The following is a 27,830-nucleotide window of genomic DNA, read 5'->3' on the forward strand; positions in this document are numbered from 1 at the left end:
AAGTACATGATGTTACAAAGTATTTAGTTTAGAATATTTTCAGACTTGTCGCAAGTTCATTTAAGGTGCACTGGAATAGTGAGGAATAAAAACAAGTAAAGTGAACATTCCTTTAAAGGGATTGTCTCAGAAGAAACACTGTAGATGACTTAGTACTATGGGGATAATGTCACTTCTTAAGAAGAGACCACCTATTAGGTGTGTGGAGACGTATACAGCCATAGTCGCTCCACTGTAAGGGATCATGGGAGGAATATGCAAATCTGTCTCCCAAGGTTCAGGGTGCTTCCTATAGAGGGCAGCATAACAGAGGCACTTTCTCCCTATTTACATCTTGGAAGACAGATTTGCATATTCCTCCTATGACATAGTAAGTCATAAATGTCCAATCAGCAGGGGGCAGACCTACTCCGTGTAACAGAGGATCATAACATGCCTAAAAAATAATGCAGAATTATTCTAAGGAGAACGCAAGTATTTCCTAAGATACATAAGACGAGGTGGTCCTCATACAGTTACTATTATTTCACTTATAATTTACAATGTATTAGAAAACATGGCTTCTTCTTTTCTGAAGTGAAGTTCTGTACCTTCAACATATGGACCTTCTTTAGGATGTTCCCGCACACGTAAGTTAAAGGTCTTGGATGACTTTCTTCTTAGTAGGTCTCTTACGCGTTCATTGTAAATTTCTAGGTAGCTGAAAGAGATGGCACAAAATAGACAATTAAATATAAAAGTAATGGGAAGATTTATCAAGCCTTGCCCGCCACTGGCATCAAAAAGTTGCAATGTAGATTTTGTGACTTTTGGGGCTGTGCGAAAATTTTGAGACATTTTACACCTGGGTAAAATGGGAGAGGTTAATCTTTGAACTGATGTATGCCGTATTTATGAAAAGTGACTTAAAAAGTGGAAATCTCAGAATACTAAAAAAAAACTTGTTCTAATGACATGGAGGATGGATTATAAGGCAGGTCCTCTCCTGCTTTATGTCACTGGAACGAAACATGCACTGCTAACTAGGCCCCACATTGGGCAGCACACTCGGTCATGAGCATGGGGTTGGGTGAATGTCTTAAAGATGCAGCAAATGTATCAAATATTATTATTATTGTTTATTTATATAGTACCATTAATTCCATGGTGCTTTACATTTGGGGGTTACATACAGTACACAGAATATACAGGCAGATATAATACTAACAATGACCGACTGGCACAGTGGGGTAGAGGGCCCTGCCCGCAAGGGCTTACAATCTATGGGGGAAGGGGGATACAAGGAGACAGAAGGAGAGGGGGAGACTGTACAGATGGCAGTGCGGTGATAGTGTTATTGGAGGTTGTAGGCCTTCCCGAATAGGGGAGTCTTCAGGGCCTTTTTTAGAATCCTGTGATTGTGGGGGTCAGTCTTATGTGTCTTGGTAAGGAGTTCCAGAGTATGGGGGATGCACGGGAGAAATCTTGGAGACGGTTGTGTGAGGAGCGGATGAGAGCAGAGCGGAGTAGGAGGTCATTGGAGGATCTGAGGTTACATGTGGGCCGGTAGCGGGAGATTAGGTCAGAGATATATGGAGAGGACAGGGTGTGGATGTCTTTGTATGTTAATGTTAGTAGCTTGAACTCAATTCGCTGGGTTATGGGTAGCCAGTGGAGGGACTGGCAGAGGGGAGCAGCAGATGAAGATCGGGGGGTGAAGTCAATTAAGCGGGCAGCGCAGTTTAAGGTGGACTGGAGGGGGCGAGGGTGTTTGCTGGGAGTCCATGGAGAAGGGTGTGGCAGTAATCTAAGCGGAAGATTAGGAGGGCCTGGATATTATGTGACATTTGATAAAACTGATGCAAATTATAGCAACTGAGACTCCAGCAAAATTACACACATGATATATCTTACTGAAAACCACAAAGATTATGTAAGATGTAAACATCTGATGAAAGGGTTGTGTAAATGGGTGAAAGGGGTTGTCCGGCTTCCACAGGATAGGTGATTACTATGTGATCTTTGGGGGTGTGACACACAGACCCGACACGGATCAGCCATATCATCAGCCTCTGGTTGTCAGAAGTCACAGTAGTGGACGGGGACACGTGCAGCATTGCTCCTATTGATATAATAGAAGTGGTGCAGCAGTTCCGTCCACTACATAGCGATAGTTCCAGGGAACTGCTGAGCCGCTCCTATGACTTGATACTGCCCACTGCTGTAACTTCCATCTCCTGGAGGCTGCTGTTACGGCTGATCTTTGTGTGGTCCGGGTATTGGATAGATCACATACCTGTGGATAGGTCATCAGTATGAAAAATCATTTTCGGTCTAGAAAACCTCTTTAAATACATTACACAATTAGGATATATTTTAGAAGAGACCGTTATTAGACATGTATGTTTGCAAAATCAGAAGTCGTGTTGTATTTGACACTTACCTGACTTCTGTACGAAAAGACGCATCGCCCTTCCTCGTAATGTCAGCAATCCTACTGAACAATCCTTCACAAATCCTGGGGATGAGGCCAGAATCTCCCTGTGTAAGCAGAAGCATTTTGGAGATCAACATCATGTATATCAGTCTACACACTATGGAGGGAAATTATTAAGACCAGTGCTTCATAGGCCGGGCCGATACCTTAACATATTTGCATCTTGTGGATCTTTTGGCAATTCATGTGTTCATAAATAGTGCTGAGCGAATAGTATTTGATAGAATACCTCGCCGGCATAGGATTGCGTGTAATCGGCCGAACACCAAGGGGTTAAACGCTTCGAAGATTTGATGCGTTTAACCCCTTGGTGTTCGGCTGATTACACGCATTCCTATGCCGTCGAGGTATTCTATCGAATACTATTCGCTCAACACTATTCATAAAACAAACCGACACAAACTATGAGCTGCCATAGACTTGCGCTATAACTTATTATGGTGTCTGGCATGAACTACAGTAAGTCTGTTGGTTTCTCTGCCCTTTTGCGACTTTCTAAAAGTTGCGAGAGCGCAAATAAGACATGCACCAAAACTAGAGATGAGCGAACACTGTTCGGATCAGCCGATCCGAACAGCACGCTCCCATAGAAATGAATGGAAGCACCTGCGACGCTGACTTTGCCGGCGTCCGGCGTCACAGGTGCTTCCATTCATCTCTATGGGAGCGTGCTGTTCGGATTGGCTGATCCGAACAGTGTTCGCTCATCTCTAACAAAAACGTATTTTTACACCAAAAACTTGCAAACAGGCTTTATATATGTAACCCCATATTCTTAGCACTACATTACACAATAGAACAAGCTGTGTATTCACTGTAGTCAATAGTTGAGTGGGAAGATGAAAAAGCCTATATTATAGCAAAAAATACCAAAATACCCCATATCTATAGGAATCAAATAGGGCAAATTTCTGTACAAGCATTACTTATTCATGTCTGACTCTGGAAAAGCTGGGTCACAACCAATAGGTCTAAGGGTTGCCGCCTAGTCGTAAAAGGCAAATCCACTTTGTCATGAAGAAATATCAAGACATATTTGCCATTCAGGGCTCTGGGAAAGCTGAATGACAACCACAACGATAAAGGAGGTTTCACCGATTGTCACCCAGCTTTACAAGAAACAGATCTATATTTAAAAAAAAAAAAAGTACATTTTGACCACTGGGCAGAGGAACATCGAGCAGAACAGTCTTTACTCCTCAGTGACTCTCAGCACCATCTCCAGCTCTATTGCCTTGTTCTACATAGACTCACATATGCTCATTACATCCAGCGAATGGCTGACTGTGGAAGCGGAAGACAGAACATTGGATCCTATGGGGCTAACTGTGGCTTCTCGGAAGAACTGCGGCGTTTTATTACACCTCTATCTGCTGGGTACATTTACCGTGTAAGTGAGGCTTTGTGATACAGACCATAACATCACCGTAACTAACGATAACACTTAGGCAGGAGCCGGGTCACATTATAGAAGGAACACACAAAAACTACTAGGATTTATCGATACAAAAACTATACTGAATTATTCATCCAAAAACTACAATGATTTATTCAGTGAGTATAAAGGAGAGTACAATAAAAAGCTCAGGCCTATCTAAATGATACCATAAGAAGGGTCTAGAGTAAAGCGATTACGTTGACCCTCCGTATAAGTGAGGATATGGTGAGGTTTTATTTTTATTATGCTTACTTATATAGCGCCATCATATTCCGCAGCGCTTTAGATATTGTCAGTCACTGTCCCATATAGGGCTCACAATCTACAATCTACATTCCCTATCAGTATGTCTTTGGTGCGTGGGAGGAAACCCAAACACGGGGAGAACATACAAACTCCTTGCAGATGTTGCCCTTGGCAGGATTTGAACCTAGGACTCCAGTGCTGCAAGGCTGCAGTGCTAACCACTGAGCCACCGTGCTGCCCTATGTCAATTTTAACCATTTCCATTACCAAAATGGCACCCGCAATCAATCCGGATGTTGCAAATCCACAATAATACACTCCAATTCCCATAAACACATGAATTTGACAGTCACCGACTACAAACCCATCATTAGACACAAGGTGGAGATCAGAAAGTTGTATTTCCAAAACATGAGTATCATGAAATACTGACAGGCTCCACATCACAAGAGCTGTTCTACTCTGAAAGACTGAAACATATCAAAGAAAACATACAGTACTTCAAAAAGGATCAGGAGGAACCTGCAAGGAGCAACCTGTCAATGAAGTGGGGCTGGGCAGGGAGAAGTCAGCGGGGAGCCAACCACTGAACACTTCTCCCCATTCCAACTCTCTTTCAAAGCTTTATTCGCCCTGACAGGTTCCCTTCAGCTTTCCATGTTCATATCACTTAGGTGTCTACGTTTTTGTCAATGCACTCGCTTATTCCACTGAAAACAATGACTGTATGGAAATGCCTCGTGATGTAGCCATAATACCTCTGGGTTTTCCAGATATTGTGGCCACTAATTCTGTCCCGACAGAGTCAACTGACCAAACGTACAACATCACAGGGAACTTTACTGCTGTAAGTTCAGGTCATTAGACCCAAGGATAGAATGGGATTTATGGCTGCAATACAGTCTCAAAAAACTGGATGCAATATGGCTGTGTGGAGAAGACCTAAACCAGTCTGATGACCCGTACAGTAGTGTAGACGGTCACCCAACCCTACTGAATTTGGCAACTCCTAACTCGAGTGTTATAAAACACTTAAACTGTACGTATAGCTTTTCAAAAAGTACTAGTGAATACATGAAACTCTGCAATATAGCTTATCAAAGAATAATGCTTCTTTCTCCATTTATCAGACTGCTTTCTTCCCACTACCTTTACTCTATTACACATATCCTGAGTTACACTACTTGTAACATGCTATAGAAGACTATGGAGACAGAAGAGCAGGGAGAGGGAGACACACACACACACACCAGAGTGGGAGGAAAGCAGTCTGATAAATGGAGAAAGAAGCATTTTTTGTAACATTATATTACAATGTGCCTTATAATGACCTGTACTATTTATTTATGAAATTATTTTACAACTGAAGGTGCACTTTTAAGAGGTAGCCCGATAAGGACAACCCCTTTGAAAGCTCCATGTTAGGGCGTGTAGGCAGCATAGGCAGGCGTTATTCACTTGGCCAAAACAGAGAGCCGCTTCAGAAGAGACAACACTTTCAAACCTTATATTCAATTATAAAAATGTTTCATAAATTTAAAAAAAAATTGTGAACATAAGAAACGTTCTAATATATCTTAAAGGGATTCTACCATTAAAAATCTTTTTTTCTGTGGCTAACACGTCGGAATAGCCTTTAGAAAGGCTGTTCGTCTCTTACCTTTAGATGGGATCTCCGCTTTCTTCGGCGGCTTCACCTCTGTCGGCTCTGACACTAGTAGAGTCGACTGCGCATGCGCGGCCATAGTTCCGAGGCTGCAATTGCGCGCATGCGCAGTCGGCTCTACTAGTGTCTCAGTGTCTCGCAGAGCCAACTGCGCAGGTGTCAGAAGAAAGACGAAGAAAGAAGGGGAGGATCCAGCAGCAGATAGAGGAGGCGCAGGATCCTGTTCTCGAGCAGCGGTGGGGACGCCCTCATCGCATTTAACAGTGCTGGGGCCCGCCCCCATCGCTGCCAGAGAACTAATTTACATACCGGTAAAAACCGGTATTACTAAGGAACGGCGTGGCGGAGATCACATCTAAAGGTAAGAGACGAATAGCCTTTCTAAAGGCTATTCCGACGTGTTAGCCACAGAAAAAATATTTTTAATGGTAGAATCCCTTTAAGGAACTCTGTTTCCTTCCCCACTTTGTCTATTCTCTTCCTGTTTGTTTACATAGAGTCTATTTTGGTATCCAGCTCACACACAGGACTCTACAGAGAGGGGAGGAGGCAGGTAATTGAGTTATTGGCTCATTCTGTGCAGTGGTAGGCTCTTACCCATAAGGGCCCCTTCACACAGCGTAAGAGCGCCGCTCAATTAAACACGTATATACATGTCCGAGCGGGGCGCTTCAAAACAGAGCACATTGATTTCAATGGGAAGCGCGCGTATATCGGCATATACGCGCACTTCCCATTGAAATCAATGGGCTCTGTTTTGAAGCGCCGTGTTCGGACACGTGTATAAATGAGCGGCGTGTTTACGCCGTGTTAACCGTGAGAAGAATCTCTTCACTCACAGAGTAGCAGTTGCAGTGTATTAGTGTACTATGTCTAGTACCTCTTCCTTCCTCCCCTCTCTATAGACTACTATGTAAAAAGTAACTCCGCTTCATAAACGGAGACAGAAACATATTTCTTTAATAAGATAAATTACAAAGTTTCTTCTATTCAGCCAAACTATTCATTCATGAAAAGTTATTTTATAATTGAAGGTGCGCTTTAAATATATAATTTGCCATGAGTCATTACATCTGACTGCACAATGATTCTGGTACAGAAAGAGAACATTCAGGTTGTACAAGTAAACTTAGACAACCCGTCTCACCAGAGGTAAACAGGACACTCATAAGCTGCTTAGTTTATCCCAAACAAGATCTTAAACAAATTTGCAATGCTTTCATACAATGCCATGGTGCTTCATGATCATTAAAAACACTGAATTATAACACTTGTATAAGAATATTAATAAAGTAATGCGGCAACGAGCTAAACCATTACAACCACGTAATCAGAAGGCCAGTGATCACCAATAACACCGAGCCATTGTGGTATGCCCTAAACAGACGCTGAACTAGCAGGGGGTTCCTGAGGAGTGTGAGGTCAGATATAAGAAGAAACTATGTAGCAGATGTCTGAATACAGATCTAGGTGAAAGTGGACTATAAGATATCGTGTAACTATGTAACAGCATGTTCAAAGGTAAACCTACCTGTCAATCCTCCTGTGATAAACGGATTTATTATTACCTATGTTATCTCCGTACATTACATAGGACCTAAGGGTGGCCCGATAGTCAGATATTCCAGAATAGAACAGTCACAGACAAGGAAAGAAGTCTAAAATAGATGGGCTGCTTTAGAAAAAAGGGATTTTTTTTTTTTTTTTTTTTTTTTAATTAAAAGTCCCCACTCAGGATTGCACTATATGAGCCCAGATGGATGGCTACTCCGTACGAGCATCTACTATCCCGGTGGACTCCAGCTCTCTCTGTATTACTGCCATTCATGGGAATGTCTTCCAGGTAATAAATGAATTCCCTTGTAGGGAGACGCCTGGCTGGAGCTTCCCTCTGCAAAATCAGCTGTTTGACAGTTGTCTATAGACAACCCCTATAAAACATACCTAAAGAACTATTCATGAATGAGTAGAACGGGCGAAAATAAGAAACTTTGCAATATATCTTATTAAAGAAATCGGTTTTCTTCTTCACTTTTCAGGCAGTCACTTTCTCCATATTAGTTTATGAAAAGAGGAAGAGAAAGTAAAAAAAAAGAAAGAGCAGAGAGCAAGTGTTTTTCTAAGCCTGCTAAGTTGTAGATAAGAAGCTGATAATACACAGAATGAGGCAATAAACCAATTCACCAGCCAGCAGGAGAATTCTGCTCAGCATATCCTTGCTCCATAGAGTTATAAATGTGAGGCTGAAGACAGAGATGGATTTCATGTAAAGAATCAGTCAGAAAGATGATAAGAAGCAGGAGAACAGCTTAATAATTGGAGAAGGAATCAGATATCCCTTAAAGAGGACCTTTCATCAGATCAGGCACATGCAGTTCTATATACTGCTGGAAAGCTGACAGTGCGCTGAATTCAGCGCACTGTCGGCTTTCCCGATCTGTGCCCGGTGTAAAGCGCTATCAGTCCCGATACCAAAGCGCTTTAGTGTCAGAAGGGCGTTTCTGACACTTAGCCAGGGACACCCTTCTGCCCAGCAGCGCCTATCGCACTGTACTGTGGAGCGGGGAGGAACGCCCCCTCCCTCTGCTCACACAGCTCGTCCATAGACGAGTATTATCAGGAGAGGAGGGAGCGTTCCTCCCCAGTCTTAGAGCACAGCGCGATAGGCGCTGCTGGGCAGAAGGGCGTCCCTCGCTAAGTGTCAGAAACGTCCTTCTGACTGTAAAGTGCTACTTTACCGGGACCGATAGCACTTTACACCGGGCACAGATCGGGAAAGCCTTTCCAGCAGTATATAGAACTGCATGTGCCCGATCTGATGAAAGGTCCTCTTTAATAATATATATTGTAAAGTTTTTTTTCATATTTAAATACACTATTCATTTACTACTGGAGGTGGCTTTAAGGCTAAGGCCTCATATTGGAAAGGCTGCATTTTTGTTGCAGATTTTGCTGTGCTTTTTTTGAGCCAAAGCCAAGAGTGGATGGAGCAGAAGGGAGAAGTAGAAGAGCTTCCTCCTCCTTCTCTTCTTTGCTCCCCATGTGGTCACTGCAGTCTCAGTAGTCAGGAATGTCATCACTGCAGGGCCAGAACATGGGCGGCGATGACGTAGCCGGCTACAATACACGACTACTAATGCCAGGGACTGGCTGCATCAGCCATGCTCTGAGGAGATGAGGAGCAATTACTTTTTTATTTTCACCCATTTCAAGAGACAGTTGAAAAAATGCAGATATATAGGCACAATCCTAAAAGAGAATTCAGCACATATGGCTGTGTTCACATTATGTTATATGGTTATGTTAGAGATCTATGTCAAACCAGAAAAAAAAAACCACTCTGGTGCACATGCTAAGCAGATCATTGGTGCTTTATTTACTCACTGGAAGACAAAAGAGTGTCCTTTTGGCCTCCATCTGGCCATTATACGTCACCTCAATGATACTAGTCACGCTTTACCTACAGCTGACTCCATATTCTCACATAGACTGCGTTGCTGGTTCTTAAAGTTCTCTTTACAATCTAGAAGTCTCCCTATCTTTTGGATTATAAAATAAAGATATTTGCACTGCCAGAGGCGTATAAAGTATCTTCCAGGAGGGAGGGTTCTGGGGCGACATATTATTCACAGGCGTGTACTGTGATGGGAAAGGTTTCGAGGGGGGAGTTTCCCAAACACTATTATACCGCACATAGTATTATGTCCCTAGGTCGGAAACAGTCCAGTGTCCCCATGGTCTTAAACAGGACAGGACTTGCACAGTAAAGTCCACCTCCAGATCCCACACAATAGAGCTGCAAGTACAACTCTCAGTACTTACCACTCCTAAGACTCCCCACGTCTTCTTTCGGCCAGACACATACACCAGAGTGATGCACTCGTAGGGGAGTACCAAGAGCGGTAAGTACGGAGAATCGCACAGACCACTCACTCCCAGACCACTCTGCAACCAATAATCCATCACTACAGATGGAAGTACTCATTCAGAAGAGTGGTGCCAGGGTCAGCACGGTAGTGGTTTTAACTGCAAAACTGCCCCCCTGTGTAGACCCTCGACTGTCTGACACTATGAGATACCTGCTGGTATGGAGCAGAAGCACCAGATGTAGTGTGCCTAACAATTTCTTCTCTTATGAGGTTATTATTGGCATTTTGCATAGTTTCTAGCACAGAATATGGCACTGCAATGTCCTGGAAGACAGACAGACAGACAGACAGACACACACACACACACACACACACACACACACACATACATACATACATACATACATACCAGTAAGTTTTCATTAGCTTTACTTAAAGGATTTTTCCCAAGAGTTAAACTAATAACTCTCGTATGGGACAGTCACCGATCATAAGAACAGGGGTTCCATGTCACCCCATTTCAGTAAAGTATGGTTGAGCATGTCTCTCCATTCTCTTTGGAAGTTAAGGTGAAGCAGAGTACAGCAGCGGGGTGACACAGGACCCCCGATCTTGCAATCAGTAAGAATCCCAGGGGTCGGACCAAATAAACACTTATCTCTATTGTTATCTAAATAACAATACTGAAGGATTGGGGCAGAAAAATGAAAAAAGGACGTACCGGGTTACCCATCATAGTATAGGACTTTCCAGAACCAGTTTGTCCATATGCAAAGACACAAGCATTATAGCCTTCAAATGCAGACTTGAGGACATCTGTGCCGAGATCTCTGAAAACCTAGAAAACACAATATTGGAAAGATGGAAACTGTTTAAAAATACTATACATCCTTATCCTTTGTCTATCCTTATTTATCATCTAGTCATAGGACGGGTGATAAACGATGTCTTGTGGTCCAAACACTGGGACCCCAACTAATCACATTAACATACAAACAGGGCTTCCATGAACTTGATTTGAATGGCGCAATGGTCATACATGCAAAGTACTGCTGTATCCAAAGTCTATGAGACCTATCCTACAGTGGAGTAGTGTGAATACATGACCATGCATGGACCATCCCATCGTTCCACCGAAACACAATTAACCTATTCAAACAGATGATCAGCAGGGGCCCGGGATGTCAGATCCTTGCAGATACTTAGTACCTCTGACACTTGCGCAGTGAGGCAGGGGTGTACGTACTTGTTTCAGTGAAGAACTACGCAGGCGCCAAGAACACCAGAGATGAGTCTGATGAAATTAATCTATAGACAAGTATAAAAAAATTTAATTTTTTTTAATTTTATTTAATTGTGGGCACAGACAGCTTCATAGAAGGGTATCTAGTCTATTAGGACCTATGGGTGGTTTAGTGTCCCAAATCGATATGACAAGTCCTCTTTAAAGGGGCTCTATCAGCAAAATCATGCTGATATAATCCCACATATGCGTGAATAGCCTTTAAAAAGGCTATTCAGGCACCGTAAATGTTATATTAAACTATCCCCCAGTTTTAAAATAAAACCCTAAAACAGAATGTGATAAACTTACGCATCTTGCACGCTGGGCGGGCATTCAGGGTCCGCCGTCTTCTTCATCCACGCCTCCTCTTCCTGCGATGTCCTCGGGTCCCGTCTTCCTCCGGCGCTCGCAAACTGACATTGCTAAAAAAAAAAATGGCCTGGGCGCATGCGCAGTAGCCGTAGTAGAAGCAGCATGCTACTGCGCATACACCCAGGCCATATTTTTTTTTTAGCAATGTCAGTTCGCAAGCGCCGGAGAAAGACGGGACCCGAGGACATCGCAGGAAGAGGAGGCGTGGATGAAGAAGACTGCGGACCCTGAATTCCCGCCCAGCGTGCACGATGTGTAAGTTTATCACATTCTGTTTTAGGGTTTTATTTTAAAACGGGGGGGGGGGGGGAGGGTAGTTTAATATAACATTTACGGTGCCTGAATAGCCTTTTTAAAGGCTATTCACGCATATGTGGGGCTCTATCAGCAGGATTTTGCTGATAGATCCCCTTTAAGGTCACAGTAGTACACAATAGTGACCCAAGTGTGGTTTACACTACTGTAGATTCACACTAGCGTTGCAACTCTATTGTTCGGGACTGTGATTACACATTGATCCCAGCAGACACCATTGACTAGAATGGATTCTTTCGGACGTCCATCATTTTTAAATTGAAACCGGCAGAGGACAAAAAATCCTCCATGCTGGATTTTTTCCCCCGTCAAATTTCAGCAGACTCTGTGACCGAGTCTGACAAGCCACAATATAATAATCTGGTATTATTCTATTCTTTTCCAGACAAGCCTGGCACCATCTTAATATCCAGACAGGTGCAAAGTAAAACATACAAAAGTAAGGAATAAACCCGCGGAGATTATATTAGTCATATCCACACATTTACTACAATAGTACAATCTTTCCCTAAAGACAAGCTGAACACGAATATTATTTCATTCCATTTCTATATTTCTTCTCTGGCATTTACAAGAAATTTGCAGCCTGGAGCTTGCCAAAATTCCTGCAAAACTCAAGTCCCCATTCAAACAATAAGCACATTCTGCGAGCGGTTCCTAAATAAAGGGGCATCGCTGAATACATATCGGCCAGGCAGGTTATTGTGGAGTTCAAATCCCCTTTCACATCACTACTTCATTAAAATGAAATATCCACGAAGAAATAAAGAGAATTGATGGCAGAGTCAGAAACGTCTTACCCGTTCTTGAGACACATAGCTGGAATTTTTACAATCTGCCGAGAAGTAGGAGAAGTCATAGGTGAATACTTTTGTGCGCTCTCGACCAGAATCCCCGGTGACCCCATCAGGCAACTGCACAGAACAAATGCAAAATTAGAGGGATACATCCGGGGATAAAGCGTATTCATGCCGTGTTATTTACATACAATATCCCAGATCACCCTCAGCTAAAGAGTTTCAATAGCAATTTCATGAAATCCGAAACTCCCTCATGGCAAGGATATGATTAATTAACTCAAGGAAAAGAGAAGACATCTTTGCCACAAGGATTTATACACTGAAACATTAAATAGACTCCAGATCAGACACAGCCAATGGAGTGGCAGCTATTCTACGACTAGGGGATCAAGGCGCTAGCGGCAAATGCATGGCTTGTGTTCAAGATCTGCGGAGAAGACACTAGACAGAGGAAAACACGAAAGGAAGGAAACAACATAATAATGTTATTGTTTTTTTTTTTGTTTGTTTTTTTTTGTTTTTTTTTTTAAATGTAGATTGTGAGCCCCACATAGAGCTCACAATGTACATTTTTTCCCTATCAGTATGTCTTTGGAATATGGGATGGAAATCCACGCAAACACGGGGAGAACATACAAACTCCTTGCAGATGGTTTTTTGCCCTTGGCGGGATTTGAACACCAGGACTCAAGCACTGCAAGGATACAGTGCTAACCACTGAGCCACCGTGTGGCCCCTATAATGTTATTGTGTATGTGTATGATATAAAACATATAAGTATACAAATAACATGTAATACAACACATATAAATACCTAAATGTGTCTGTACAAATAAACACGCAGATAGATAGATGAGTAGATAGATAGATAGATAGATAGACAGACAGACTGCTGGGGGGGTTCACGGCCAGATTACAATCCCTGTAGCCCCATAGATGTGAACATAGCAGAGATCATGTAAGTGCACTGGTGCTCCATTCACTAGGAGGCCTACAACGGGATTTCAGTGCCCTGTCCTGCTAATAGACTCTTATCCGCAGTCCTGTGGATAGGAGATAAGCGTCCATAAAGGGTGCAAAGCCTATAAAGAGGAACTTTCATGTGTCCGGGCGCATGCGGTTTTATATACCACGAGAAATCCTACAGTATACTGAATTCAGCACACTGTCAGCTTTCCAGTTATGTGCTCGGGGCTGGACATATTGGTGCTGTTACCAATATCTCCCCACTGTCAGAAGGGCATTCCTGATAGTCTAGCTGGGCTGTGAGGTAAGCACCTCCTGACAGTAGTCATCCATAGCCCTGTACTGTCAGAGGAGGTGTTCCTTACCGCCCAGTCATGATGCTGAGCTGTGAAGAACGCCCCCCAGTACTAATCTATGGACGAGTACAGTCTGGGGGGCCTTCCTCACAGCCCAGGTAGACTGTCAGGGATGCCCTTCTGACAGTGGGCAGAGATCGGTAACGACACTGATATCTCCAGCCCTGGGGACATAACGGGAAAGCCGATATTGCACTGAATACAGTACACTGTTGGCTTTCTAGCGGTATATAAAACCACATGTGCCCGAGGACATGAAAGGTCCTCTTTAAGTCCTCATGCAAACAACTGTGTGCTGTATCAGCGCAGTGTCCTATCCATGTTCTTAACGGCTGGCAACCTGACTCATTCTTTTCAACTGTGATGGGGGCATAAAACTCAGGACAAGTCCTTACATGCAGAAAAAAAAAAAAAAAAAAACACGACAAAAACCAATGAAATATCTTTGAAAAGTGTCTATTACAATGACTTTTCATTGTGGTGTGTTTTGCGATAAGATATCATGCTGCAGCAGTTTAAGCAATTGCAGAAGTTCGGCTAAACTCTGTTACTGCTCAATGGGATCTACCAATGACGAAGGGGTTGTTCCTTAGCCGCCCTACAAAGGAATTATTTTTCTAACCACTAGCTGCAATACATCATATGTATGTATGAAGCGCATACGTATACAACCACAGCTATTCTCTGGCACAATGTAAGCAGAAGAGCCGAGCCATATAATTATTCTGAAGGCCATTATACGCACTTATTAATTCCACCTAGCCCGAACGTAATCATAATAAAAAGGCATGCAGGCATATTACTGTATATTAACTTCTTGCTAGATGAAACCCCCGGGTATCGCTAAAACCGCAACATTCATCAAAAATAAACATTGCATCACACTTGCCTTTATATTGGTAATCGTTGTTTTCTTGCCTTCCATTTCAATAATAAATTTAGCCTCCAGATCCTTCTCCCTAAAGAACACATAAAAGAGTGTGTTAAGAGCGATAGCGTCGTTTTCTTTGGAAACGTTTGCATACAAAACCTCAAGGCGCATTCATACAACCATACCCAACAAAATACATTTAATAATGTTATATTACATTATACATACACAGAGGTGGCATAACCGGTAAATCACGCAGACGGAAAAGATGTGATTCTTATGTGCAATGATTTCCCAAGGTAAGTACCGTTACCAGAGATATAGCAGGAACAGAAAATAAAAAAAATTTAAAAAAAATTCATAACAACATTTCAATAAACACAAAGATACTTTTTAATAGAGCTGTCCAGAAACAGAAAATATGGATAAAAAAAAGTGACATGGCAAGGGACCGATTTAAATGGTCACTAACTTTGCAACTTGGTCTCATTTCATAGAGCATATGATTCTGGACCAAACTGTACTGCTTTCTGCCTGAAAAACTTCTCCATAGTTCCTACCACTAGGTGTCTCCCGTCTAGCTACTTTGCAGTTCACTCCTTTGTTACCAAGGAAGTCTGTCCATAGATACATTAGATAAGCATGAAGGAATCACAGTGAGTGGAGATGGAGGTACTTTTCTCACTTTACACAGTGAACGCAGATGAGAGGGGAAGGGCTGATTTTCCTCACACGTGTCTGCCAACTACTCAGCTTATGTAATGTAAGAAAAGTCTTCTATGCAGTTGTGGAGACAAAAATATAAAGAGAACACCGAGCGTGCTATAGTGTATATCTATTAGCATGAAAAAGTAGTGAACAGATGTGGGACCAGTTGGCCCCTCACTTTCAGGTGTTGTGAAGTAGTCACAACACCAAACAGGACATCAAAGGTGATGGTGGCAGCAGAGCTCACACAGTGATCTCGGGAGAACCGGACAGTAACATGACAAGACAGGGCCACATGGCTAGAAGTGGAAAACTGCGCTTGCTGGTCCATGAACAGAAGACTAACCAAATGGATATGCTTAAATCCTTTATTGATCTGGGAAGTTTCACAACGCGTTTCGAGCTGTATATAGCTCTTCCTCAAGTGCTGAAATTTCTTGTCAGGCTGGGCCAGATCAATAAAGGATTTAAGAATAGCCATTTGGTTGGTCTCGGACCAGTGAGCGCAGTTCTCCACTTCTTTGCCATGTGGCCCTGTCCTTCTATGCAGTTGTAACTACTTCCAGCTGTTTGTATGAATACAGGTGGAATATTATTCACAGACAGCTATATCCTGCCCAAATGTATTTAACCTGGTCTTTACAGTTCAGTGTTCCTTCATCTCCTATATTATGGTCACTTGAACATTGCTCAGCCGTTTGCTATTGCACAGTTACTCCTGGCAAAATTACATATAAACCAGTATTAGTAATAATAGTAATGGCTAGGTGAGGGGGGCAGGCTGCTCCTTAGTGTACACACCCAAAGTCTAACAGACAAATATAAAATGTGTTTCAGCCATGTTATTATAAAAAGCAGAAAAACTATAGAAAAGGCTGCCAAGCAAGCACATATTTCAACTTTTAATGAAAACCCAGGTACCCTTTAAGAACTATTCATCCAACCATGATGCAAAACAGCCATGAGAAGTGGACATTTCATGATACATTAATTTTCATGAGACCCTCATAAACTTAAACTTGACTATGGTTGGATCCCTGAAAATGTGCAGGATGTCCTATTTTTTGATGGCCGGTCAAAATGTTCCATCACAAAAATAGTCACATGAATAGTTATAACTGTAGCGGTGTGACTTGTGTGTGAAGAGGGTCTAAGACCATTAAAATCCATTTGCATGTATTCACCCCAACTTTAACCACTGTGTTGCAAAGCACAATACAGTGACTAACAATAGAGATGAGCGAACACTGTTCGGATCAGCCGATCCGAACAGTACGCACCCATAGAAATGAATGGAAGCACCTGTGACGCCGGCTGGCCGCCGGCAAAGTCAGCGTCACAGGTGCTTCCATTCATTTCTATGGGAGCGTGCTGTTCGGATCGGCTGATCCGAACAGTGTTCGCTAATATCTAATAAAAAACAATCCTTTATTAGGTTCTTTTTTGTTTTGTTTTTTTTAAATATAGTGACATGGAAAAATTAAAAAACAATTCAGCAAAAATTCTTAAAAAATTAATAACAAAAACTTGGTTTAAAAAAATAGGCCATTTTTGATTAAGTATTAAGTAACATTGACAATCCCTTTAAAGCAATGGAAACTTAGTATAAGGTTCATTTTCCAAGCATAGCGCGCTAACAATATGAAATGGAGGTTGTCCTTTATATGTCGACGGTCCATTGAAAGGCTTGTCAGGCTCGCATCAAATCATAACTTGCATAAAATGTCTGAGTCAGCCATACTGCGGCAGCCCACGGTAATAAAACATCTGAGCGATTATTACAACGGCCGTATAATAGCTCTGATAAGGACTAACAGCCCTTCTTCATACAAATGATAAAAAAGACAATAAACACTTCTCATCAATGGACAGGACGCATTTAGTATTTAACGGGCAGCTTTCATGGACTACAGAAAAGGAGCGCCTACAATTTACCCTGCAATATGTTTAACCCTTTAATAACACCGGGGAGTTTAGGCTTTAACGCTCTGAAACTTTTCATCGCTGCCTTCAAAAATGTAGAACTTTAATTTTTCTGTTGACATGGTAGGGCTTATTTTTTGCATGAAGTTCTGTACTTTCGTAGGGCACCATTTTGGGGAACATATATTGTTAAGATTAGTTTTTATTATCTTTTTGTGAGAATAAAACCAACACATCTATCACTAGTTTTTTGCATTTTGCTTTTACAACTTTCACTATGTATTAAAAATGACATGGCAACTTTATCTGACGTGTCATTATGATCACAGCGATATCATATTGATATTGGTTTTATTTCATTTTACGGCTTTTACTAAATAAAACTTTTTTTTTTTTTTTTTTTTTAAATGTAGATTGTGAGCCCCAAATAGAGCTCACAATGTACATTTTATCCCTATCAGTATGTCTTTTTTTTTTTTTTTTTGAAATATGGGATGGAAATCCATGCAAACAAGGGGAGAACATACAAACTCCTTGCAGATGGTTTAATGCCCTTGGCGGGATTTGAACACCAGGACTCCAGGGCTGCAAGGCTGCAGTGCTAACCACTGAGCCACCGTGTGGCCCCTAAAACACTTTTTTTTTTTTTTTTGGCCGCCTCAGGTTCCGGTCCAAAAAACGGTAGCCGCGACTGAATGCACAGCACCGGTATCCAGTCGCACACTCCGCTCCAGATTAGGCCCAATGAATTGGCCTAGTCAGGAGGAGGGAGTCTCTTCAGGCTGAATTGCGAGGCCAAACGGCCTGAATAATGAGCATCTCGCTTCTTGTTCCGGGAGCCGGAACAAGCCAGCGCCCGGAAAAAACACCTGACCGGCTCCCGTTGATTTCAATGGGAGCCATCTTTTTGGTCAGGATTTTGAGGCGAATACGGCATTAAAATCCCGACCAAAAAACCCCGTGTGAACTTACCCTTAGGGTATGTTCACATGGAAACCAAATTCCATCAAATGTAGATTGTAAGCCCCACATAGAGCTCACAATGTACATTTTTCCCTATCAGTATGTCTTTTTGGAGCATGGGATGGAAATCCACGCAAACACGGGGAGAAAATACAAACTCCTTGCAGATGTTTTTTGGGGTTTTTTTGCCCTTGGCAGAATTCGAACCGAGGACTCCAGCGCTGCAAGGCTGCAGTGCTAACCACTGAGCCACCGTGTGGCCCCTATGACGCTTCTTTTTCCCCACTAACAGAAAAAAAACACTAGCGGGGAAAAAAAAGCAGCGGATTTTGTGGCGGATTCCGCAGTCTATGGTAAAATCCCTGTATAATTCTTGAAGCCTGAAAGGCTGAAAGACACAACACTATAGCGCTACCCCCTGGAAATGCAGGAATAAATTATTTATAAATATTAAGAGAAACAAAAAGGAACGGTACAGATTTATAAGAAAAAATGCTCCCGAATACTCCGGGAATACAAGCTGCCCCAATGTAATGTCCTTCCTGGACAGCTGCCAAAACATGTTGGCAAGTACGGATACACAGATATTTTCCTCAAAGACTGTATACCAAGAAGCCCAGCTCATCCTGTTCTAGAACACCTGCCCGCAGTCAGGACTTTGTGTTCTACATAACAGTGTCCGTGCAGGGACTTGTTATGGGGATTTAATTTCTGGGAAATACAAGTACAATATCTAATGTAGGAAAGATACCACCAGGCCATAGCAATGTCATACCCATAACTTATCCTTAGGTTAGAATATACAATAACATATGAGAAAACAGGTTCTTCATTTCTCATGGATCAAAAATGTATAATACAAGCAGAGATCCACAATTATATGACAAATAAAACTTCACATTTAATAATCATCTCAAATATAATTAACCCCAATGATTGATGGTATAAAAATTGGAAAATAATTGGAACGCTCTTACCCGTTTAAGATGAAGGGTATCATACCCCACTTTTAGGGCCAGTTTATCCAAATGAAAAGGCAACCAAGGATGGGTGCAGGAGATTGACCCTGTATAACCCTGTCATCCAAGCATATTAACTCCCGCTCTTACAAGAACGGTCCCAATGCTGACCCGAAAATTGCCCTGTTACCATCTCCATCCGATGCATTTCGTATCCAAAACACGGATGCTCCTCAGGGGATTGTTAGGTGATCAACTGAAATAACCAATGTAATATTGCTTGCTTACTGTTCATTTCTGTAGATGACGGCAGGCCCTTGCCCTCTTTCAGCGATGAAGAAGATTACCGTCATGTCACCCCAGAGGAACATCCAACACGTGCCCACCTGGACGCATGGCTGGCACTTTGGGGGGGAAGGGACACCCATCATTGGTCGCCAGAAGTGGGTAATCAGGGTCTCTGCATATATATATATATATATATATATATATATATATATATATATATACACACACACATACACACACAAACACACAGTCCAGTTATATTAATGTTACCACTGCCTACTTTTGACGTGAACGTTAAATAACCAATCGCAGAAGGCGCGTGTCATCAGCCATCTGGGTGCACTCATCATTGTGGAAGGCACGATGGAGCAACACCAGTATGCATCTATCCTTGCGGACCATGTTCACCCCTACATGCAAATTGTTTTTCCTCAGGATGATGGCATCTACCAGCAGGACAATGCGACGTATCATAAAGCTCGCAGTGTATGTGCGTGGTTGGAAGAGCACCAGGATGAGTTTACTGTACTCCGTTGGCCAGAAAATTCCCCAGACTTGAACCCAATGGAGAATCTGTGGGACCACCTCGATCGGGTTGCTCGCACCATGGATGCTCAACCGCGTAACCTAGCGCAGCTGGCCACGGCACTGGAGTCGGCATGGCTCAACATCCCAGTGACCATCACCACAACATCCCCTCTCTTCCAGCACATCACGCTCTGCCAAAGGTGGTTATTCTGGATTTTGACAGGTGATCACATTAATATGACTGGACTATGTATATGTGTATGTATATCTATAGGTTTAGCTATATCTGTAATAAAAGCCGAGGCCGACCCCACTTCATCCACATGTTTGGGCTGTGCGTAATGAAGTTATTGTTATACGCGGACAAGATGGAGGGGACAGGGTGCGTTTGTAAGTAAGTCTAGTACCGCTGGTCAATAATTTTGGCCAGGTCAATGGATTGACAGATGATAAGGAAAATGAATACTAGTTCACTCTATTAATCAAAATGAAGTCGAAGACAATGAACTAATGGGTAGAGTTTGTTGAAAGGATTTTTCCTTCGCACACATGGTTAATAATTACCTCCCTCTTACTAACAAGCCGTTCATGTAGTTCTATCCGGATACTAGTGCAGGTTACCAGGGCACTGCGCTGAGCCCGTACATTCACAGACTCTGCCCTGTAGGATGCTACTATCTGTGCTGACTAATCTACTCTGATACCTCTGTACTGTATGATTTAATATTCAGAGGGCTGGACTTCTTGGAAATGTACACGGACATAGAAGAGGGCTTATTAGGTTCAGGGATATTTGTGCAGAATTTTAAGTAAGGAATTATCTACAGACCCACCTGACCTCACCGACTAACACGTATCTAGGTTCTGTGCATGCAGCATTTGAAGCCAACGGTTGTTAGTGCAATTTTTTTTCTTAATTTTACACATTTAATTTAGGCTATGTTCACATCCACATTGGAGTCTCACCACCATGCAGTTAGCACTGTAGCCTTGCAGCGCTGGAGTCCTGGGTTCAATTCCCACCGAGAACAACAACTGCAAGGAGTTTGCATGTTCTCCCCGTGCTTGCGTGGGTTTCCTCCAGGTACTCCGATTTCCTCCCAAACTCCAAAAACATACTGGTAGGGAATGTAGATTGTGAGCCCTATATGGGACAGTGGCTGACGCTATTTGTAAAACGTTGCGGGATAAGATGGCGCTATATAAGATAAATATATACATTTAAAAAATGCTGCAAGTCCGTTTTTTTTGTCTCAACAGACCCATTATCGTCAAAGGGGCTCATCGAGCATGGTTGGTGTCTGCTATTTTAGCGGTCCATGCGCCCATTTTTCCAATCCTCGGACAAGCCTGCACAATGCGCAGTGCGGCAGCATAGCATAACGTGTTTCACCTGTAAAATCAAGAGCTGTAACACAAATTTCACGCTTATCTGAAAACTCTCAACATCCGTCTGTCATCAGTTTCAATGGAGCAGTAAAAAAAAAATAAAAAATGGATATAATGGCTTATAGGGTTTTTTTTACTGCAACTAGGGTTGAGCCGATCTTGAGATTTCAAGATCGATTTTAAAATCCGATTTCCGATCATTTTCCAGCCGATCTCGATCGTGAAATTTGCTTGATCGCCGATCGGAATCCGATCTTTTCCGATCCCGATCCTCAACCCTAGTCAATGCTTTTCTATGGGAAAAGTCACTTTTGGGGTTGAGCCGATCTTGAGATAACCACCGATCTCGATCCCGCTGCAAAAGATCGGGTCGGAATTCCAATTGCGATCGTGAAATTTACTCGATTGCTGATCGGAATCCGATCTTTTCTGATCCCGATCGCTCAACCCTAACTGCAACCCACTGACCAGTTTTTGTTCAGATGCAAATGACAGGAAATAAAAACAGACCATTTCAGTTCTAGAGGGGCCTGGTGATGGTCAAAACACCCAAAATTAGGACTTCCTATTTTCTAATGGATTAGCTGGAACAAAAAACGTACAAGGAATAATACATCTCCCCCAAAGTGATGTAACACTGACAGACGTATGACTAAGGCCTAAGGGCGGGATCACCCCCGCGCCTAGGTCTACGCTTTGCAGGTTTCCATCTTCTGCCCGAGAAACTGGACAGGAGACGGAAACAGGCAGTTACTTTCCAAACCCATTCATTTGAATGGGTTTGCAAAGTGTCCGCCCGTGAACGTCTTCTGCCCTCCACGGTGAAATCATTTTTTGTTTGTTTTTTTTTTTAACCGGACACAAAGTTGGACTGCAGGACTTTGTGTCCGGTAAAAAAAAACAAAAAAACAGTTTCGCCGCGGAGACCAGAAGACGCTCACAAGACACTGACCGCCGGGTTTCCGTCTCCTGTCCAGTTTCTCGGGCAGAAGATGGGAACCCACAAAGCGAAGACCGGGCGCAGGGGTGGACCCGCCCTAAGACTGAACCAACTAATTCAGGCAGGACGGGCCAACCATCTAATGTTACTGAATGTGTATCATCTATCATATAGGACTAGCCATGTACAATCAGAAAATATCAAACTTGTGCTGCAGAAAAATATCTAGATTTTATTAGTCTTATCTAAAACCACCCAATCCCACAAGGTAGCACAAAGTATGAAGTGAGAATAAAAGAGCAAAATAACATCTAAACTAATCCCTGCACGTCTATTGTAGAGAACAGCCTGCCGCACTTGTACGGAGGAGGCACACTCAGCGCTTTATGAGAAACTGATCAGAGAGGAGTATACATAAGAAAGCACAATGTATTCATATGGGACTCGCACAAGCAGCCTCCGAGCTAAACCTAAAGCCACCTGCTCCTTCCAATTAGAAGGTTTTCGGTTTTGCATCCTGTGCATTTTTCTCAATGGCGCGCTCTCCTGATGTCATATTAATGTGAATCCTAATAAAGAGCGAGCGAGTCCTGCTTTATAGGCAGCATATGTTTCACTGAGAGATCTTCTCCCTTTGCGTTATTTGTTTACCACGACTTGTCATAATGGGAGGATCTTGGGACACCAAAGCTCCTTGGCGAGAAGTAGCAGCTGTCACCGCGTTTATATTAACCGCCAGATACTTCTGAAAAGTGCTGATAAGAGCGCGCTGCTCCGCTCCAAAGCAAGAGCCCTGAACGCCGCACAAAGCTTTTATTTCTGGCAAGCGTACATGACGGTAGAACAGTAGCCACACGTGGACTACAGAGAAGTGCAGCTCCGGAGGGCAGAAGATAAAAGCAGGGAACAGATTGGGAATAACAGAACTACTTGTAAACCCTTTACGCCCAAACTTTAGGCCAAACCTTCTCGGAATTCTAGGTGGCTTAAAACATAAAGAAAGACGTGCGAAGGAAGTCTACCTCCTCCGCCAAGAATATTCATCTGCCGCCGCCATGTTACCGAGCACATTACGGTGATAAACAACTTACCTCTGTTGTTTGAGACAAACAACCTTGATGTCTTATGCAAATGAGACATTTGGTGCACTGGGGGCGGGCCTTTAGTGCCCTGGAGTGCTGTTCCTTATATAGAAGTAGAGGAGATGATGGGGGGGGTCTGAGTGGCAAGAGCAATGCTCCATGGAGCTGAAGGGGGTGCTGTTCATGGGACCCCCACAGATCTAATACTAATCCTATCTTCATCAATACGTAAAGTCCGGACCACCAATTTAGACCAGGTCTCCTTGGGGAACAAGGCTGCTTTTCTCATCGATCAAATTTACTGCACATCAAGATTTGGGACATTTTTGAGCAGTTCTTGGACAAATTGGTGGACTCAACTTTGTAAACGTGGGCCACGGTGTCAATGTATTCTTAAAGGGGTTGTGCCATCAAAAGGATCCTATCTATACTGCTAGTTCATGTGAATTTAAGACTATCTTAATTTATTCACTTCATTGTTTACACTCAGTTTCTATGGCCCTTGGGATTATCTGCTCATTTGTATGTGATGTAGCTGCCTGCTCTCAGGGAGTGGGAGGGGCTGGGAGTAGCTCTGAGCTGTTTGTGTCTTTTAAGTAGCAGAGCTTCTCAGATAGGGGAGGTGAGAGCTCCGGGATTTTTGAGCTCTTATCAGTCGGTTTAATTGAATTTGGCTGATAAGGGCTGAGATAGGGAGTCCGTTACCTCTGTATGTAATGCAAGCTGACTCAAATCCAGCTCTGCTACATCAGCTTCACACTGTGGTAATTCATTTACAACCAATCCCGTGCAAGTGAAACCCCGCCCACCTATGTGCTGGCAAAAGCAGGAAGTGAAGAGAGCACAACAGCCTGCAGGTTAGTGAACAAGTATCATGGGAATACCCCTTTAAAGAACTCAAAATGTTGGACACATGAAAAGTGCAGGCAGTCGGCAAAAAAACATCCTCTTGGCACCATACATGTTGTCTAGAGATGAGCGAGTACTGTTGGGATCAGCCGATCCGAACAGCACGCTCCATAGAAATGAATGGATGCACCTGGTACTTCCGCTTTGATGTCGGCCGGCCGCTTAACTCCCCGCGTGCCGGCTACGTCCATTCATTTCTATGCGAGCGTGCTGTTCGGAACGGCTGATCCAAACAGTACTCGCTCATCTCTAATGTTGTCTAGAACCAAGAGATCTTTTCAATACTTTTTTGACCTTATATTTGGCTTAAACTTTAGAAGTCAAGCAGCCAATTTGCCCCAGATTTCCAAGGCGCACTTCATTTTTGGGGGATTTTCTAATGGAAATTTGTGCTTAGCTATTAAAGAAAATTGAAGTTGCTTCCTGTACTTGTCCTGATAAAGCCTACAATATTTCATCTATCCTTTCCCTACCGTCCATTGCCAATTGTCCTGAAACATACAGTCTGCTGTGTCATTCTTCTCCTTTCTATGTGTATAGGATTACAATAACAAGAACAAACTGCAATAAATGGGTGATGTGAAAGAACAAGGGCTGGATCCTGGTTCTGAGCTCGTGGGATTTAGTTCCTTTAACCTGCACAATAAAGACATTCCAAGTTGCAAATCCGAACTGTGACGAGAACAAAGAGGCATTGTTAAGTCACATGACCACAAGGCGTATTAGTAAGTATACTATAGGACTACAGGTTAAAGGGACTTTGAGATCAGAAGAAAAAAAAAAAATTGCAGTTACCACACATCGCCCAGTATAATACAGCACTAGATGTGAGGCCGATAGGTGATCAGCTAAATAAACTTAAAGGGGGTCTATTATCGTCAAAATTGCTTCTGAATCATAGTGAACAAACCTATTTTGCAATTTTGTGGCACCCCCTATCAACATATAAGGGTTAACTTGCTAATACAAGGGAAAAGGGGTTGCATACCCTCAGCTGAATGGAGCAGTAGGCCGAGCGTGACCCTTGCCGCTCTATTCCTTAAGACAGTGGTGAAAATGGAGTCCAGTGCTCCGCTATCTCTAGCAGTCCCTAAGATTTGGGGAGTACAAGGGACCCCGCATTCTCATGAATGATGGGGATCCCATCGCTCAGACCCCAACGATAGAACAAATTACCCCCTATCCTTAGGATGTGGAAGGTTGTAATGGTGCGCGACATCATGGCTCAAGGACCTTCACTTGATCTGAGAGAAGACCACACTTTAGGGTTTACTGAACATATTATCTACGTCATTAAAAGAGTTATCTGGTTTCTAACAATGATGGCCTATCCTTAGGATACACCATCAATATGTATATCTGGGGGGGTACAACACTCAGAACCGCCACCGATCAACTTTACTAAAACATCGGCTCTTGGTAATGGGGACACAAACTTCATTGAGACACTCGCAGTAAACATTACCGAGAGCTGCAGTTTCCGGGGGTCCCACAGAGCCCGCATAAAAAGTTGATAGGGGGTAATTTGCTCTGTGTTTGGGGTCTGAGCGATGGGATCCCCACCAGTTGCGAGTATGGGGGATCCCTTGTACAACCCCCCTTCCCGAATCTTGAGGACTCCTGTTGTATTTGTGACTGAGTCTGGAGTATGCTTCTTTCTCTCAGTGTGTGTCACATTGACACGTCAGAAGTTTTGGGGTCTGGGTACTGATCACTCAAACTGAAAAGGGGCAGAAGTGCTCTGCTCCATCGACTAGGTTTGTCTCTGAACCTGGAGAGGCTCGGTTAGTATTGTATAGGCCCACGGATCCGCGGTTCAAAGGAGCAGAAGAACTGCAGTTTGCACCACATCCATTGTACAGGCCATATGATCGATGGACTCGACATCAGCTCAGTCCCATTCAACTAAATGGGGTAGATGTGCAATACCAAGCACAGCACTCATCCGTCTTTCTGGCAGCTGATCATGGGGGTGCCAGGTTTTGGACCTCACTGATTTAAGGATAGGTCACCAATATTTAACCCTGTAAAACCCCTTCACAACCGAAAGAAGACTGTAAATAGTGGCAAGAGCCAATGTAGATCTAGAACAAAACAGAACAACTCTTGTTTGCTTTGTGGCTAGGATTCTGCAACTGAATAAACAGCCAGGATCCATAAGTTTACATGGGTGGCTGGAGATGTTTGCATAGAATCACATGGGTTGTTTTATGTTCACGGAAGGTGTTTCAAATCTCCCATCTGGAGCATAGTGTCCACAGAGTTCTCTCTCCATCTTCTCCTGGTTACACATCTCAGTGCACATTGCTAGGAAAAGAAGCCATAAATCTAATGCCTGCAAAAAAACTTTATAGTCAGTCCCCAGTCCTATCAGTATTGTAGTATTATAGCTCTGAAGAGGTTGATGTACTTTGTCCAGATCTGTATTGAAGGCAGAATAGTCAAAAACATCATGATGGAAACCCTGTAGTCTCCAACACTGCTGATATTTTCATATGAAAGGTGTGAATCAAGCCTTAGAAGGAGCTATCTGCCTTTTAAAAAATCATGGTCTACCCTTAAAGGGAGTCTGTAGGAAGGAAAATCCTATCTTGTAGGGCTACTTCCAAAGACTATCCAAAGATGCCCTTCCTATTATGCATTGCAGCTCCATTTTCATGTAACTCAGGAATTTATTCTTCCCCTATTACTTGAGTGACATCTGCCACTTGGTCTGGTTAACTCGAATCGAAAACAATGCCCCGACAGGACAAGAAATGCCCCTAAAGCCCTATTCAGTTCATTTACATCAAATTCTGAGTTTCATGAAACTGGAGCTGTGATGCAGAATAAAAAAGGCATTTTTGTAACGTGTAGAAGTGGCCCTACAAAGTACTGTCATTAGTTTGACATCAATTTCCTGCCATAAAAATCCTAAATCCTGGACAATCCCTTTAAGATAGGTCAACAACACACTCATTATATGGCTTCCCAGCAAGCTGCAGAGATGCCGAAACAATCACGGGCATGGTGCAAGAAACAAGTTCAGCGGCAGGCCAGCTTGAGAGCTGCTGAAACGCCAGAGCACGCAGATCACCAACGCCAACAACACGCTCATTATATGACGTCCCAGCGAGCTGCTGAGATGCCGGAAGAATCACAGGCACGGCATGAGGAACAAGTTCAACAACAGGACAGCTTAAGAGATGCCGAAACGCCGGAGCAGGCAAACCATCGACGGCAGCAATTTGCTGAATATAGGCGGATCATTGACCCCAAACAACCTGCAGACGAAGTCACGGGCAGAGGCTAGTCATTTATAAATGCATGAGACACCACTGCAGTACCCATGACCACTGCTACTAAAAGTATGGCAAGTGAGCAACGCAGAGTTCAGCATGCAAACAATGCGGGGAGCTGCACACTCTACAACTGGACCCTGCCAATCTAAAGGAAAGGCCATCCATTTTGAATATACAATAACCTGAATTTTCTTGTAGTC

At 43.0% G+C, this 27,830-nt stretch overlaps 1 protein-coding gene across 2 annotated transcripts in view; it reads right to left on the reverse strand.

The window, feature by feature from the left end:
- Positions 1-27,830, reverse strand: part of KIF16B (kinesin family member 16B) — a 241,358-nt gene that overhangs the window by 203,725 nt on the left and 9,803 nt on the right. For both annotated transcript variants that reach the window (XM_075267378.1, XM_075267376.1), the window contains exons 2-6: positions 14,679-14,748; positions 12,468-12,581; positions 10,417-10,533; positions 2,423-2,520; positions 591-700 (exon numbers count right to left, since the gene is read on the reverse strand). In XM_075267378.1, coding sequence (XP_075123479.1) covers positions 591-700; positions 2,423-2,520; positions 10,417-10,533; positions 12,468-12,581; positions 14,679-14,748 — 509 coding nt within the window. The remainder of the gene's footprint in view (positions 1-590; positions 701-2,422; positions 2,521-10,416; positions 10,534-12,467; positions 12,582-14,678; positions 14,749-27,830) is intronic.

The sequence above is a fragment of the Leptodactylus fuscus genome, chromosome 3, assembly GCF_031893055.1.
Source record: "Leptodactylus fuscus isolate aLepFus1 chromosome 3, aLepFus1.hap2, whole genome shotgun sequence".
NCBI classification, from domain to species: Eukaryota; Metazoa; Chordata; class Amphibia; order Anura; family Leptodactylidae; genus Leptodactylus; species Leptodactylus fuscus.